Below are 18,747 nucleotides of genomic sequence, written 5' to 3' on the forward strand. Positions count from 1 at the left end.
TCTCTCTCTCTCTCTCTCTCTCTCTCTCTCTCTCTCTCTCTCTCTCTCTCTCTCTCTCTCTCTCTCTCTACCCCCCAGGATCAATATGTAAATATCAACATACACATATGCCACAATTTACACAAAAAATTATGGTTTCAAGTGGTTCTATTATTTGTTATTGGGAGCACTGAAAGGTACCACAGAGGAAATATATTGTTCAGATCTTGAACTTTCATAGCTTAGGAGACTTTATTCTGCCTTTTTATCCGACTTATCCTACTTTCCACTTATGAAGTCATGATTATGAATATGTTGCATTCAACTGCATTGTTGTTGGAAACAAATGATTATCTAATCAGCCAATCATGTGGCAGCAGTGAAATGCATAAAATCATGCAGATACGGGTCAGGAGCTTCAGTCAATGTTCACATCAACCATCAGAGTGGGGAACAAATTTGATCTCAGTGATTTCGACCGTGGCATGGTTGGTGACCGATGGCTGGTTTGAGTATTTCTGTAACTGCTGATCTCCTGGGATTTTCACACACAACAGTCTCTAGAGTTTACTCAGAACGGTGCCAAAAACATCCAGTGAGCGCCAGTTCTGTGGACAGAAATGACTTGTTGATGAGAGAGGTCAACAGAGAATGGCCAGACTGGTTCGAGCTGACATAAAGGCTACTGTAACTCCGATAATCACTCTGTATAATATGTAGTGAGCAGAATAGCAATCTCAGAATGCACCACACATCGAACCTTGAGGCGCTTGGGCACTTTATAAGGACCATAGTGTTCCTAATAAAGTGGTAAGTGAGTGTATATGACCACCATATTAATTGCATCTTCTCCCAACTTGGAAAATCGTCTATCAAAATTATCTCAGAGTTTCTATGTGGTAATTACAACTTGAGTGGGCATTCATATGCAACTTCTAAGTAGGACAATTGTATTTACGAGAGCATGTGAAGGCAGCATAAGAGTCATCAGTTATGTTGTATATACTTTTAGTTTATACGTTTCTCTGAGATAAAACGGAGACAATGAAACAATTATTGATGTGTTTATATTGAAATCTTTGACTTTTGATTGCAGACTTTGGTAAATCAGAGCATGGTGTGAGTTATGAGATCTCTTCTGAAACTCTAAAGGAGACATTTGTGTGATTATGGGGTCCATTTTTCCCTCAGGAGTGAAATCTGAGAAGCAGGAGTCTTAAGGTGCATTTGCTCTTAATTTATTCTTATTGCAATTTAAAAGAAACATTTGAGATGAATTGTGACTGGGAATTTCAGATTGTTTATGAGTGAGAGATTCCAACTGCACAATTTTGGAATCCTTGTTATAATTGTCTTTTTACAAACATTTATTACTTTATAAATTAATGTTTAACTGTTTTCTTTTTCTTCTTTTTTTTACTCACCCAGCCCTGAATCCAAACAAAGGTCATGGAGACTGACCCTTTCCCCAGGCATATAACCATACTACAGGTGACTGTGGAGCAATGGTTTCTGAAAGGTATGTAGTATTAGCTAATGTGTCAAAGACTCTAACTGTGTGTTCTTATCTGAAATACTGAAATACTGATACTGCGTGAGTGAAATTGATCAATAACTAGTCAATGGCCCACAAAACAATCACCTCCATGGAGAGCACAAAACTCCAGCACAAACAAGAGTTCTTAATGGAAGACGTAAGGTAGACACTTATGTGAAGAAACAAATCAACACTTTGTTCACCAAAGTTTAGAATATATACACTGGTGGCCAAATGTTTGGATAAATGTACAGGATTTGCTCTTATGGAAAGAAGTTGGTACTTTTATTCAACTGCATTCAACTGATCACAATGTATAGTCAGGACATTAATAATGTCAAAAATTACTATTACAATTTGAAAAAAATTTTTTACCTCAGAGTTCTCATCAAAAACTCCTCCATGTGCAGTAATTACAGCTTTGCAGATCTTTGGTATTCTAACTGTCAGTTTGTCCAGATACTCTGGTGACATTTCACCCCACACTTCCTGTAGCACTTGCCAAAGATGTGGGGTGTCTTGTCGGGCACTTCTCACGCACCTCACAGTCTAGCTGATCCCACAAATGCTCAATGGGATTAAGATCCATAACACTCTTTTCCAATTATCTGTTGTCCAATGTCTGTGTTTCTTTGCCTACTCGAACCTTTTATTTTTGTTTTTCTGCTTCAAAAGTGGCTTTTTCTTTGCAATTCTTCCCATAAGACCTGCACCACTGAGTCTTCTCTTTACTGTTGTAAATGAAACTGGTGTTGAGCAGGTAGAATTCAATGAAACTGTCAGCTGAGGACATGTAAGGTGTCTATTTCTCAAACTAGAGTCTCTGATGTACTGATCCTCTTGTTTAGTTGTACATCTGACCTTCCACATCTCTTTCTGTCCTTGTTAGAGCCAGTTGTCCTTTGTCTTTGAAGACTGTAGTGTACACCTTTGTATGACATCTTCAGTTTTTTGGCCATTTCAAACATTGTATAGCCTTCATTTCTCAAAACAATGATTGACTGATGAGTTTCTAGAGAAAGCTGTTTCTTTTTTTACCATTTTTGACCTAATTTTGACCTTAAGACATGCCAGTCTATTGCATACTGTGACAACTCAAAAACAAATACAATGTTAAGCTTCATTTAATGAACCAAATATCTTTCAACTGTGTTTTATATAATGCAAATCATTTTCTAGTACCAAATTAGTAATTAAGCATAATTACTTAAGGATAAGGTGTTGGAGTGATGGCTGCTGGAAATGGGGCCTGTTTAGAGTTGATCAAAAATGACTTTTTTCAAATAGTGATGGTGCTGTTTATTACATCAGTAATGTCCTGACTATACTTTGCGATCAGTTGAATGCCAGTTTGGTGAATTTAAGTACCAATTTCCTCCTGAAACAGCAAAATCTGTACATTATTCCAAACTTTTGGTCACCAGTGTATAATGTATAAGAGAGTGTATTGTATATTTTAGATGTTCTGGTTGCTCACCATTTCTTTGAAGTATTGCACCATTTTTGATCAGCTTTGTAGCGTTTTTGCAGATTTCTTTAATAGTCCACACCTGCATTGTGGCCTTTTTAAAAGTACAAATATATATTTTGGTAGTCTATCAATGAAGATGTTGTCATAAACACTGCATGTTCACTGAAACAAAAATCATGTGTTGGATTTATTTAAAAATATATATGTAGTATTTTTGCATCATGCTTTTTAAGTAAATTAAATTTATGGTAATTTTATGTCAGCATGACTAGAAAATATTTGTTAGATTTTCACAAATGTATCAGTTCATTCAACTTTATTTATTTAAAAAAGGTATGGCACACAAATAAGATTTAAAAACTAACAGCATGTTTATTTATTTTTCAAATAAACTTTAATTGTATTGTTTCTACCTAATTTAATTTGCTCAAAAGAAAATAAAGACTGAGGTTAGCTATTAAACAATTGATTCACTGAAGAAGTGCAGATAAAGTTGAATGTCATCCATGCACATTCACATGCAAAAAGCAAAATTACATGGATTGCACAGAATCCAACTTCACAAAAGCCAATACTAATTACCCTAATGGTGACTACACAAAACAAATAATTACAGTAAAACAACTTCAATAATGAAAAAAATAAAAAATAAGAAGCTTACATCTCTAGGAATTCTTAACAACAACAAATGAAATGCCCCAATAAGCTCCTTTTGACCAAACAAACGTTTTTAAATTATTCAAGTGCAAGGGCTCAGTTCTGTACTTGATCATTTTAGTAAGTAGTACTTAAAATCTTAATTTTATGGATTTTTAAGACAGAAAGGTTCAAGAAACTCACAATTGTTCTTTTACTGTATTTATCACTCTAAGTTCACTTTATAATTAATTTGTTGTGCATGTTCATGCAAATTAAGTAAAGCTAAAGATTTTATAAATATGTACGTTTCTGAGTAGATGCTATTTAATTTCTTATGTTATGGCTGTTTAGGCAACAAATATGATTTTTTTCAGTGATAATGCTAGAATTAAAGTTAAAGATTTAAAATATTTTTAGAAAAATTAATTGATCTCTTTATGTAAAACTGTGACTATAAAACAATTGTTTTGTTGCCTCTCTGTCTTGCTCTCAACTTTTTTTTAGGAGATGTTTCTCCTAAAAATCCTCAGGAGAAATTATAAAAAGAAACAAATCAGACAATGCTTCATATATGGTAAGAAGAGTGGTGTGTGTGTATACACTGACCAGCCACAACATTAAAACCACCTGCCTAATATTGTGTAGGTCCCCCTAGTGCTGGCAAAATAGCACCAGCCCGCATCTCAGAATAGCATTCAATAGCAACAAAAATACTCAAACCAGCCCGTATGGCACCAACAATCATGCCATGTTCCAAATCAATGAGATCGCATTTGTTCCCCAATCTGACCCATATCTGCATGATTTTATGCACTGCACTGCTGCCACACAATTGGCTGATTGGATAATCGCATGGATGATTGTTGGTGCCAGATGGGCTGTTTTGAGTATTTCTGTAACTGCTGATCTCCTGGGATTTTCACACACAACAGTTTCTAGAGTTTACTCGGAATGGTGCCAAAAACATCCAGTGAGCAGCAGTTCTTCCAGTTGGAAACACCTTGTTGATGAGAGAGGTCAACAGAGAATGGCCAGACTGGTTTGAACTGACAAAGTCTACAGTAAACCAGATAACCAACAATTGTGGTGAGAAGAATATAATGAGGTTGGTGCTGTTTTGGCGGCATGAGGGGGACCTATATAATATTTGGCAGGTGGTTTTAATGTTGTGGCAGATCAGTGTATGTATACTGTGTGTGTGTGTGTGTGTGTGTGTGTGTGTATATATATATATATGAGAGAGAGAGAGAGAGAGAGAGAGCGCTATGAATGAGGATGACAAATAGCTCAGATAATTTTTATGGTAATCATCATTATGCCACAAATGCTGTCACTTAAGCTAAACCTGTATTTAATGCGGAATATTCCATTTAAAGAGCAACATGCAGGTTGGACACCCCTATATAGCATAGTGTATGTTGATGATAAAACAACTACTGGAGTAATATATATTTAGCCATTAACGATATTTTGACATAAATTGTGATAAAATAACTTCCGCGTCTATAAAGCACTAACCGGAAGTGACGATGGGCGAGGGAGTCTGGTCAAGTTCAAGCTCAGGTTACAATGGATGCGAATGAAGAAACCGAGTTCTCCGGTGTGGACGAACATGCCTATGATGGCCCATAGGCCTATAATTATGAGCAAATTAAGAGTTAAAATAATAAAAAGTAAGACTTACTCTGCTAAGTCCTCGTTTTCGTTGCACAGAATGTCTGCTAACGTTAGCACTTTGTCCTCCAGTCCAGCCCGCGCCAAAATCCGGTGTAAACTTTGACGGTGGACTTGATTCCATCGAGTGCACCGAGGGAACAGCATCAGTAATCAGCCTCACGTGGTCCTTACTAAGAAAACCCATCCGAGACTCCAACAAATCTCCAGGTCGATAATTCTCCGGAGTGAAATGTGCGCCACAAACGACCGAGTGTGTGGTAACAGACGCGGCAGTGAAGTCTGCTCTCTTCACCTGCACAAAACGCACTCAAGACCGAAAAGCCTTGTTTTTCCTAGAAGGAAAATGATGGACACGATGTCCTGACAGGCTGGAATTCGTGCAACCAGCACAAACACAATAATTTACCATTATGGCTTCTCTAAAACTTTCTGTACTGCTCTAACTACATCAACACCCACAATGAGAGCTGACCGCCAGCTCTTTTGTTTGCCTCGCCCTACGTCATATGACGCGTTGATAGCGGGAAAGGCGTATTCCAGAGCCTAGCACATTTTCATCAAAATCTCTACATCAAATGAGATTTCATTAGTAATTTCTACATATGTGTTTTTAAAAGACCTCTGCAGACAATATAAAGTATTAATTCAGTTATAAATTCAACCTGCATGTTGCTCTTTAAGTACTTAATATGGAATTTTTCAGTTCATATTAAAATCTCTGACTTTGCAGAATATAGTATTTTGACAAATTTGAGCACTTTGTGAGACATTGTTAAGAACCCTTCTGAAACTCAAAGCTAGTTCAATATACATAACATTTAAAATAGTTGTTGATGCTTTTTGCAGCCAGAAGCAGGTCTGTTCAGTGTGATGGTGCCTTAGGTTCACAGTGGCAGACTCACTTGATGTTTTTGTGGAGGTCAGGAATGTGCAGTGGGCCGTTCACTCTTTTGAAGACTTCCTGTCTCTGAGGCCAAGGTTCCATAAATTTGTCAATGAGAGCGAGTTCATTGAAGAACACAGCAGAATTTACCAGGGCTACACTGAGAGTGTGTGTGTGTGTGTGTGTGTGTGTGTGTGTGTGTGTGTGTGTGTGTGTGTGTGTGTGTGTGTGTGTGTGTACTGACCACTTGCATTTAAGAGACATGGGGCAAGAGAGCGTGTATGTTTGCATTTGTGTGTAAGTTTCGTTGCTTGGAATAACAGTTGTTTTCTAGGAAAAACTAACAAAGATTCAGTTTGCGCCCTGTTACGCTGCATTCAGCCAATGTATGAACAGCAATTTTGTTCAGACCTTCTATAGAAAATAGTTGGGATTGCTGTCGCCATATGACGGAAGAGTGTGTGGAGAAAAGGAATTTCTTTTACAACAACTGCGCAGAAGTAAAATAAACACTTGTGCACAGAAATGTACTCCCTGATTTACAACCATTGATTATGGTGGATCTGAACTTTATGTTCAGATAGTTCACATTAGACATTCTGACTTTAGCTCTGAAATGTTTTATACCTAAAAACCAAAGGAAGAACCAGTTCAGAATTCTTGGTTCATAAAAGCTTAAAATGTTATACTTAAAGGGATAGACTGTATCTGTAATTTACTCATTCTCATGTATGAATGTAACCACTCATGAACGTGCAAAGGATAGCCATGGCAGAGGTAAAGATTTTCACTGCAAAATATCTTTGATTTGGGGGTTGTTTCTCACAAACCTATTGTATTCCCTTTAGAATACTTGAAATATGACTGACTAGTCACATGGATTAATTTTATGAAATTTTTGGGTCCTTTTTTGAGCTTCAAAGTGAGACCCTATCAACTGCCATTTTATTCAAACCAGCGAACTGGACATCTTGTTAATTTTCCTTAAAAGAACGTCATTTGTATTTGGAAAGACACTGCATTAAATGGGTTATGACTTGCATTTTTTTTGCACCAAAACAGTCATAATTTAGTAATGTATGACATTTTCCACCCTGTCTCTGGCCCTCTGTCTGAAACGCTCTGTTTTGGCCTAAGCGCCTCCTTAAAACTTCAGAGTATATTCCCACTGTTATGATTGGCTAACATTGTGCACCCCCTCAAATACACAGCCGTATTTGTAAATCAATTGGATGAGAACTGAACAAGCTCCACAACATTATAAAACTAATGCACACTGTAATCACAGCCCATAAACTATCAAACAGTCATGACATTTGAAATGTTTGGTAAGTTCCTCGTGTTTTTAGTGAAAAGTTTGAACAATTATGCACGCTACTTCGTGTTTACCTATACCAGCAATTAAAAATAGCACAGATGTGTGAAAGAATGCATCCATGATGCGTTTGTGCTCAAAACAGCAAGAGGCAGCAGCTGAATGAAAGATAATTGTGTTCCATCTTCAGAATTGTATCTTGACACCGCGACTTTTAAAAGTGGTGCGAGATACATGACATTGGTTAAAGACATCTCAGTAATGCATGTTTATGTAAAAAAAATAATGAAAAAAGTCCAGATGGGTCCCCATTGGTGTTCAGGAATAGTTAACCACACATGGCCTCTTCTCGAACTGCTCACCAGTGGGCGGGGCCAAGGGTGTGATGATGCATTTTGTGGGATGTGTAAATACAATTGAGCAATTTCAAACAGAGATGTTGCAGCAGGGTGTCAACTATAAATTCTCTTTTTAGACTGGGGAGGACGTTTTGAGGTTTTTTTTTGTAGTAGTTACCTCTTTTATGTCTAAAAATCTAAGAAAATTGTATTCTCCATTACTTGACCCCTTTAAAGTCGGGGGCACAAACTGGAAGTCACTATCCACTGTTTTTTTTTTTTTTTTTGCAGAGACATTTTAAGTAATTAATTCATAGGTTGATTTGACCAAAAAGTTGAATCAGTGGGTCTGTGGTGCTATCTTAACATTGCCATTTTGATTGAGTGCCATCCATACTCAACAACATTCTCTTGTCCAGTGGCATGCACTTGGGGTGGGACTGTCCATTTATCTACCAATAGTAGACAGGGGGAGTGTTCAGGAACTTGTTTGAAAACAATCACTATTTTTGCAGTTCTGTTTGGTGACGTTAGTGCTGTTGAACTTACACACATCAGCTTTAAAGTTTTCTTGAGCAACCTTGTGCAAATGGATGCAGAATTTGCCACACTGACCTATTTGTGCAGTATTTAGTTTTTAGATGACAGAAAATGGAGAAATAAATCTTCTGATAGAAGCTTTATAATGTTAAGTGGCATATTCATCTTGACAATTTGAATATCTAAGAGGTTTGTAATGCCTACACAATGACACAACGTATGTGCTTGTTATTTCCCATATTCATAATTGCTACAACAAAAACCTCTAAATGTGAGTCTGAACAAGTCCCAGACACAAGGCAGTGACTGCTGTAATACTCGCGTACTATCTCGACACAGTCCCTCTAGTGCAGTGCCAGTGAGGTGTACTGAAAGACAAAGAGTCGGGAGGTTTTCAAAGAAATGTGCCAATTGGCATCCTCTGATCATTTGCTTTCGAGTGAAAGGGGAGTGTTCATTGTCAACTTCTCTACTCTATGCCAGCAGATGGAGCCTTTGGTCTGCCAGGTGTCGTCTTCTCTGCTCACATTTAGAGATGGCACTGAGTGGAACAGATAGACCAGGGAGCAACAGACTTAAATTCAGGTGGCTACTCCAATGCTCCTCATTTAAACAAGAGGATGAGAACTGCTTTTAAACCATGCTGGTTAATGTAATCTGTTTCTTGAGAAATGAGCTCTGTAAGAATTTGCTTGTTGGGCTACATTGCTGCTATTTCTCAATGTTTTTCTGATTAACGTACACAATTGAAATTGAAAAAAGACCTTTCAATACTGTTTGTTTGCTCATTCTAAATTCTGTTTCTCCAAGTGCTATCATTTTATGTTGTAGTATAGATTTGAATTGTATTATTGTCTATACTAATTCATGTCTAAGAAATGTGAAGTGTGGGAGGGTTGGGAAAGAACAGATTCTATTTATTCTGTGAGAACAAGAAAGGTGGAGGAAAAACAGAGAGCAGGATTTCTGTGGTTCACCTCTGCTTGGGAGGTACATACTTTTTGTTTTGTACACTTTGACCCTAACAAGGTGTGGAGGCAAAACTCTGGCAGCCCAAAGGTCAAAGGTCAGTGAGTTTTTCACTCTTGGTTTCCTGAATGCCTCCATCACAGGAAGTTAACATGGGGAGATTTGCTGCTACTGGAAGCTCTCATACACAAAGAACAGGTCTACCAAGTTCAGCACACACCTACAATTAATGCTATTGCACAGTTCCTGAAAATGGTTTAGTAGTATTGGTAGTGTCGCAAAGCAATAGTTAGTGGTTATTTATATAAAGTGTTGTTTTTATTAAATTTATGTAAATAGCAACCATATAGTGGTTAAGCAGTTTCATATGAACCAAGTGTGATGAAGTACGCATGCTTTTTCAAATATTTTCTAAGTAAACGTACTTATTTGGCTCACGTAAACGGAACTTAATTTTTTTAAGTAATATTAACTAGTTACAAGTAAACTTAACTCATTTGTTATTTAAAGTATTTTTGTTTTTATTTAGTTAAATTGAGTTATAGCATCTTTCAGTATATCTTATACAGTATAAGGGCAATAATGACTGGAATCTCGGTGAGACATATGCTACATCTCTTCAGTACTTCTTAGTGCACATAAATCTGCTCTATTGAGAAGGACAATTCAGTAAAGAAGAATGGCTTAAATTTAACAGGCTCCAACTTCACCAGAGGTAACACCAATCAAACTGATGGTGAATTCACACAAATCACAATTATCAACCAGCTACAACAAAACAACAACAGTAGTCATAAGAATTAAAACCATATACAATTTTCTTTTTTTACATAAGTTCCACTGTTCTGACCAAACATAGTTAATTTATTCAAGCGTGAAGGCTTATGGGTATTCCACACAGCCACAATTCAGTACTTTTTCAGTACTTTACTTTTGTGTTAGTAGGACTTGAAGCCAAAGTTTAAAGAACATTTATATTTGAGTTATGATTACAAAATGTGACTCTAAATTTTTGGATTTAGTGTGGAACAGAAACTCAATTAAAACTAATAAGAATAGTACAAACTTAAGCTTAAGGTGAAGAAACAATTTATATTTTTTTATTTTTACAATTTGAGAACTATTAGTACTGCGTGTGCTATTTCAAGTAGCTAATTTTCATCTATAGAACTTTAAAAAAAAAGAACTAAAAAGTTACTAATGGTACTAGCTTGGATGTTTGGACCCCTTTGAATGAGAAATAACACGTGATTCCTTTTTTAAAAATCTTTTTTTTTTTTAGAATTGTTTTGTTGACATGAATTTCACAAGATTAATACATTTAAAATAAGTTGAGTTAATTAGAAATTGCATTTAAGAAGTCTTCTGGCTACCCGAAATGCCTCAAGACTACTAACGTTTGCAGTGATACATCTCTACAGAAAAAGCTCTTGTTACCCACTCTGAGTCTTCTCAACAAACCAGCATGACATTCACTTCCCTTTACGGCTGCGTTACTGAGGAATGCCCTGCATACTGCATTCACTTACAGCCCAGATTCACATCTGACCTTCACTCTGGTCAAGAGCCACAATGCAATTGGTCTGGTCCATCTCAGGGCCATCAAACAACAGGCACAAAAATAGGTTAACATGGTGTTAAATTAGGGTATATAGGGTTAGAACAAGGCTATTAGGAAATATAGCAGAGCATAGGAGCAGTGTTGGGTAAGTTACTTTAAAATAGTAATCCACTACAAATGACTAATTATTTCTCAAAATTGTAACCAGATTCCCCATGACTTGTTATGGGGCCATAATTCATCTATTCTACATAATAGTATATTAATAAATAAGTTAATTTCTAAATGAAAAGTTAAACAGTGTATATTAACACAAGGTAATGTACTATAAACTAACAATGATCAATATTATATTTATTAACATTAACCAACAATTTGAAATGCTGTAAATAAATTGGTATATTGATATCTTATGCATAATGTATATGACTTTTTAAATATTACCAGATTTTTATTTCAACCAATATATACCATCTTATTTGCATTGAATAAGAATACAAGCTCTATTTCTGGTTTGCAGAGCCATTTAAAAGATGAGAATTTTAGAAGGTTTGTTTTGTGCACCACTTTGCTTAATGTTGACAGCCCTAGCAGATGCTGGGTATCGGTTTAAAAGAGGTCATGTCAGACTGATAGCAGATCACCTGCTATCACCTGGGGGTTGGTCCAGGCTTCTTCACCTGCTCGAGAGACCCTTAAAGTGTCCCAGGGTAGTCTATTGTATGCACTGTTTGTGCACAAACACAACTGCTCATGGAAATGGAGGTGGTCTGGGTCAGGCTCTCGCGGTTCTGGGAACAGTGGCTGTGTGTTAGGGATGATTCCAACTGTTGCTTGAATTGGTATCAAGTTTGTTTAATTTTTGTATTTTCAAATGATTCTGAACAGGACATCTGAACCAAGCCACCCTGTTTAAGTGTTTAAGAAAGGCTCTCTTAAAGCTGAAGCCCCTTAACATGATGACATGCAAGTGTTCTCCTGCATCAGCGTCATCTGTTGACCTTGTGACGCCACATTGCACTTGCTTTCCTCTTGAAGTGCTTCCCAAACTAGTGCATGAGCTCACTGAGGTCCATTTCAATCGTCTTTTCCATGCTGCTACATTAAGAAGATGAGAGCCTGGAGACTATGAATAGATCAGCAGACTCTGCTGTTCACAGGGGACTCTGGTTCAGTGAGGTGGGAGTTTTGTGTGCGTGTGCACACATTGCCTCCCTGTCTCTTCAAGGTGGCCAGGGAGCTGGCCAGACGTCTATGTCACTTCAGAAGGAAGGGAATGGGAGAGGCAGCTCGGGCTGATAATTTGTCTTTATGGCCCCACGTCACTTTTAACCCACAGATAGCCACTGACCCTAGATAGTGCATTCCCAAGTGACCAAACAGGCAGTTTGACTGTGTGGGTAGAGGATGCACCAGCTCACTCCCCACAGAGTCATACATGGCTGATTGTATGGATCCAGTTTTTTCCCCCTCTTTTCAATTCTGTTATACAATCAACCAACCTATGAGCTGTGAGAAGCTGTTTAAGAAAACCAGTTATAGCAGATATAAAAGTCGCATCTCATTGCTATGTTTTACCCAGACCCGTGAACATTTTCGGTTAATTTTCCCCCATACCACTACTTAAGAATCTTTAAGACTGAAGTGATGAGGACAATGCTTTAACAGTTTATCTGATGTGTAGCTGTAGGCCCCTGGCAGCCAGCTTTCATAAATATATAGCATATGTGGGGGCCGCTTTGAGGCTGTCTGGGGGTGAAACGGTTAAAATTGACATCGGGTGGCAAAGGGGCTGGGGTTGGTCTCAAATTTTTTTAGTGTGCTGCGGTGGACGAGTTCTCCCACAAATTTGCCCCGAGCATTCCCTTCCTCTGTCCGAGGGAGGAAAAAAAAAAGGAAATCTGTGTCCGTCCCAAAGAATGCCTTTTGAAATGCCCATACTCCTACTTTTTACACCATGTGAGTGCTTTGTTTCCTTCACATTTGGGTTGCATTCTTGTCATTTACCTCTACAAGCACTACTTTTAATGGTGAAAAAAGCACAGCATCTTCAAAATAAATCTTTAAACACAGTAAACATTAGGCCTATGCACTATAAAATACAAAGATGTCTTTTATTATTTTTTATTTTTTTAGCTGTAGATTGACGTAATTTGATTGAGTGTTGCCAAGATGCGTGCATGCATATTAAAGTTAATATAAAGTATATAGACCTATAATTATTCAATAAACCTTTGGCAATGGAAAGCTTTTTATTATTCTTGAATTTTGCACAGGGAGTGCATTTTGCACAATAGTATGTATCCATACTACATAGTCATATGTCTCCATGTTCTGACAAAAGTTTCAAGTTGGCCGTAATCAATCTTGGTAGTACTTTGGGCAGTAATTTGCGGCTGAGACTATTGATTGTATTCGTTTCATTCGCTTGCGGTCCTGACGCCGCTCTGTCTGCAGGGGAGTGGTCTGAAATTCCTCTTCTCCACCTTCTTTGGGGGTCTGAGAGCTGTTTTTTATGAATGAACTGAATATCAATGACAAATTAAGCACTCTCTTTCTTAAATGCTTCTTCTGCAGCAAATCTAAAATGGTCAATTCCCCCATACAGAAATCTGGTCTATGGCTATTTATATATCAGCCACAACATTAAAAAATTAGTGTAGTGGTGGTGGCATAGTGGGCTAAAGCTCAGAACTGGCAAGCAAAAGGTTGCTGCTTCGATCCGCACAGCCACCCCCATTGTGTCCTTGAGCAAGGCAGTTTACTTCATATTGCTCCTGGGGGATTGTCCCTGTAATAAATACACTTCGCTTTGGATAAAAGCATCTGCCAAAATGCATAAATGTAAATTGTGTAGGTCCACCAAAACAGCACCACCAGTTACAGATATACTCAAACCAGCCCATCTGGCACCAACAATCATGCCATGGTCCTAATCACTGAGATCACATTTTTCCCCATTCTGATGGTTTATGTGAACATTAACTGAAGCTCCTGACCCATATCTGCATGATTTTATGCACACAACAGTCTCTAGAATTTATTCCAAATGGTGCCAAAAACAAAAGTCATCAAGTGAGTGGCAGTTCTGTGGATAGAAAGGCCTTGTTGATGAGAGAGGCCAACAGAGAATGGCCAGACTGGTTCGAACTGACAAAGTCTACGGTAACTCACATAACCGCTCTGTACAATTGTGGTGAGAAGTTCTGAAATGTGGGTTGGTTCTGTTTTGTTGGCATGAGGGGGACCTACACATTGTTAGGCAGGTGGTTTTAATGTTGGTGCTGATTGGTGTATGTATGTATGTGTGTGTGTGTGTGTGTGTGTGTGTGTGTGTGTATAAATATATATATAATTAGTATTTTAAAATATATATTGCATGTGTATACAAGCAAAAAACATAAATGAACATATATTTCATATGTGTTTTGCATACATCTCAGATTTCTGTATGGGTCTGTATACAGATGAGGAGGGTGCAGTCATGCATAATATTAGTGCTTCAAAAACATTTGAATGCTCAGTTTCTATATATAAAAGATTATTCATTAGAACATACATTGCATTACATATGTACATGCAATCATGCTTTATGTGTGTATTTATATACTCATGCATTTTATATATAGTATTTCACAATTAGATTGTATTTGTTAACATTAGTTTACTACATTAATTAACATGAACTAACAATGAACAATAATTTTACAGCACTTTTTAATCTTAGTTAATGTTAATTTCAACATATACAGTACTAATATATTTTAACCATTAAAATTTGTAGGCTATAGGTTAACATTTGTTAATGCATAATGAACTAACAATGAGCAATGGTACCAAAATCAATGAATGCTGTTCATAACACAGTTCATTGTTATTTTGTGATACTTGTTAACAAATATAATCTTATTGTAGAGTGTTACCTACATATTTAATGCACTTTTTAGCTATTGATTTTCTTTCTTCCTGGCTATCTTTTCTCTATGCTTATTTTTGCTGTCTTTTGTGGTTCAAGATCCTCAAGCTCTTGGTTATAAAGCCCATCTCTGACAACTGTATTCAGTTGGAGAGGGTAAGGGAGGACTTTGCCACTCTCCCCCCGTTTGTAGAGCAGGCTCGGTCAGATCGTGGGAAAGGCCTTCAACGTAAAGCAGTTTATTCTTTGTCACTGTTGTTCTTGTGTAATTGATCTCACTCCACGTCGATGGGTGGAAGACTTCAAAGACACGCGGCTGTTGGAGGTCGGGCTGCTTGTGCTCGCGGCCTTGAGGGACATAAAACAACTGCTTCTTTTTTCTGTTACAACGCGCACTTTTGAGAGGTGTAGAAAAAAGTTATGCACATTTGTGTAGTTGGTAACAAGCCGTGCACACGAGGAGTAACTTGAACTACACGGTTTGAATGGCAAGCTGTTAGAAATGGCCTGAAATGTGTCAATGAATTTCACAATAAATTGCATTTAGGCAATGATGTACGAGAAGCCGTGCTATATTGTGAATGTAACCATGGCTGAACCAATTTAGTCATGGCTATATTCACAAAATGGCACAGCCTCAAGTACCTTATTGCTTTTATGAAACGGTTACCGCATAAATATTTTTTTTTTTCATGAAAAATCATTAAATGTCAACCTTATTTAATTTCCGAAATTATACGATTCCGACTTGTAAAAGCGTTCACGTCTTCGTAGAGCTCGTAATTACAGGTCGAAAACTCAGAATTCTATCGGTGCATCTATGTCATGTCGGAATTACTGTAATTACTAGATTCTGACTTGTAAAAAGCATTCACGTCTTCATAGAGCTCATAATTACAGGGTGTAAACTCAGAATTAGATTGGTGCATTTATGTAATGTCGAAATTACTGCAATTACAAAATACTGACTTGTAAAATTGTTTATGTCTTCGTGGAGCTCGTAATTACAATTTGTGCGATCACTTCAGGTCAGAATTACCGTACTTATGAGATTCTGACTTTTAAAAAGTGTTCAAGTCTTCATAAAGCTCGCAATTACAATTTGTAAAATCTGAATTCTATTGGTGGCTCTATGTCATGTCAGAATTACCATAATTCCGAGATTCTAACGTGTAAAAAGCGTTCACATGTTGCATGGCACCTGAATTTTTTTTTCTTCTGCTCACCTTGACGCACCAGAAATGCTAAAATACACTAGCAGTCACAGACAGCACTCACCCTTTCAGTCATAGAGTTCGTTCAAAGAGAGAGCAGGTAATGACAGAAAAACAGCATCTGGAGTTATTCAAACTAAGTAATGACAAACCTAGATATGACATGTATTATAATTGGCTTGCGTGACCATATTTACAGGTTTATTTAAATTCATTGTTAAAACATTAATAATGGTCTGTAATCCTTGTTAATAAATTATACCCTTATGAAAACTTACCATAGATTTACTGTATTATATTGTATATTGTATTAACCATGACTAGTAACCACGACTGTAGTAACCATGTTTTTTTTTTTCCTTTTGGCAGTAACTAAGGTTTTGATACAATAAACCATATATATACAGCATTGCTGTAGTATCCATATGGTAACTTGATTTGAGTAATATTAACTGTATAATAATATCTGTGGTTCATTTTGAGGTTTTAAATATGGCTTATACTAACACATTTTTAAAGGATAAACAAAGCAGCTGTATAATTTTCTGTTTAGGCCCAGAAATATATATTACATTTAAGTAATAATACATTTACTAATTTTATCCAAAGAATTCGTAAAAAACTATTTAATAGATTTATCATATTGTTATCTATATTGGCCTAAAATACTTGGTTTTGGATCAAAAATAAAATAAGTGGTATCGCCATTCCCTAGTAAAATGTAGATGCACCAACCTAGTTGGTGCATCTACATCATGTTGGAAAAAACTCAAGGGTGTGTCTACCACATGTCGGAATAAACTCAGAATTCTATTGGTGCGTCTACATCATGTCGGAATAAACTCAGAATTCTATTGGTGCGTCTACATCATGTCGGAAAATAAACTCTGAATTATATTGGTGCATCTACCACATGTCGGAAAATAAACTCAGAATTATATTGGTGCGTCTACATCATGTCGGAAAATAAACTCAGAATTCAATTGGTGCATCTACCTCATGTCGGAAAATAAACTCAGAATTCTATTGGTGCGTCTACATCATGTTGGAATAAACTCAGAATTCAATTGGTGCGTCTACCTCATGTCGGAAAATAAACTCAGAATTCTATTGGTGCGTCTACATCATGTTAGAATAAACTCAGAATTCTATTGGTGCGTCTACATCATGTCGGAATAAACTCCGAATTCTATTGGTGCGTCTACATCATGTCGGAAAATAAACTCTGAATTCTATCTGTGTGTCTACCTCATGTCGGAATAAACTCAGAATTCTATTGGTGCGTGCGTCTACATGTCGGAAAATAAACTCAGAATTCTATTGGTGCGTCTACATCATGTCGGAAAATAAACTCAGAATTCTATTGGTGCGTCTACATCATGACGGAATAAACTCAGAATTCTATTGGTGCATCTACATCATGTTGGAAAAAACTCAAGGGTGTGTCTACCACATGTCGGAATAAACTCAGAATTCTATTGGTGCTTCTACATCATGTCGGAATAAACTCAGAATTCTATTGGTGCGTCTACATCATGTCGGAAAATAAACTCTGAATTATATTGGTGCGTCTACATCATGTCGGAAAATAAACTCAGAATTCAATTGGTGCATCTACCTCATGTCGGAAAATAAACTCAGAATTCTATTGGTGCTTCTACATCATGTTGGATTAAACTCAGAATTCAATTGGTGCGTCTACCTCATGTCGGAAAATAAACTCAGAATTCTATTGGTGCGTCTACATCATGTTGGAATAAACTCAGAATTCTATTGGTGCGTCTACATCATGTCGGAATAAACTCCGAATTCTATTGGTGTGTCTAACTCATGTCGGAATAAACTCCAAATTCTATTGGTGCGTCTACATTATGTCGGAAAATAAACTCTGAATTCTATCTGTGTGTCTACATTATGTCGGAAAATAAACTCAGAATTCAATTGGTGCATCTACCTCATGTCGGAAAATAAACTCAGAATTATATTGGTGCGTCTACATCATGTTGGAATAAACTCAGAATTCTATTGGTGCGTCTACCTCATGACGGAAAATAAACTCAGAATTCTATTGGTGCATCTACATCATGTTGGAATAAACTCAGAATTCTATTGGTGCGTCTACATCATGTCGGAATAAACTCAGAATTCTATTGGTGCGTCTAACTCATGTCGGAATAAACTCCAGAATTCTATTGGTGCGTCTACATCATGTCGGAAATAAACTCAGAATTCTATCTGGTGCATCTACATCATGTCGGAATAAACTCAGAATTCTATTGGTGCGTCTACCTCATGTCGGAAAATAAACTCAGAATTCTATTGGTGCTATCTACATCATGTCGGAATAAACTCAGAATTCTATTGGTGCGTCTACATCATGTCAGAAAATAAACTCAGAATTATATTGGTGCGTCTACATCATGTCGGAAAATAAACTCAGAATTCTATTGGTGCGTCTACATCATGTTGGAAAAACTCAAGTGTGTCTACCACATGTCGGAATAAACTCAGAATTCTATTGGTGCTTCTACATCATGTCGGAATAAACTCAGAATTATATTGGTGCATCTACATCATGTCGGAAATAAACTCAGAATTATGTTGGTATGTCTACATCATGTCGGAAAATAAACTCAGAATTCAATTGGTGCGTCTACCTCATGTCGGAAAATAAACTCAGAATTCTATTGGTGCTTCTACATCATGTC

At 37.0% G+C, this 18,747-nt stretch overlaps 1 protein-coding gene across 1 annotated transcript in view; it reads left to right on the top strand.

The window, feature by feature from the left end:
• Nucleotides 1–1,404: 1,404 nt before the first annotated feature.
• Nucleotides 1,405–18,747, top strand: part of LOC127637202 (high mobility group protein HMGI-C-like) — a 66,441-nt gene continuing 49,098 nt past the window's right edge. Inside the window, exons 1-2 of the mRNA XM_052118151.1 lie at nucleotides 1,405–1,498; nucleotides 4,131–4,200. Coding sequence (XP_051974111.1) covers nucleotides 4,134–4,200 — 67 coding nt within the window. The 5' untranslated portion in view covers nucleotides 1,405–1,498; nucleotides 4,131–4,133. The remainder of the gene's footprint in view (nucleotides 1,499–4,130; nucleotides 4,201–18,747) is intronic.

The sequence above is a fragment of the Xyrauchen texanus genome, chromosome 45, assembly GCF_025860055.1.
Source record: "Xyrauchen texanus isolate HMW12.3.18 chromosome 45, RBS_HiC_50CHRs, whole genome shotgun sequence".
In the NCBI taxonomy this organism is placed as follows: Eukaryota; Metazoa; Chordata; class Actinopteri; order Cypriniformes; family Catostomidae; genus Xyrauchen; species Xyrauchen texanus.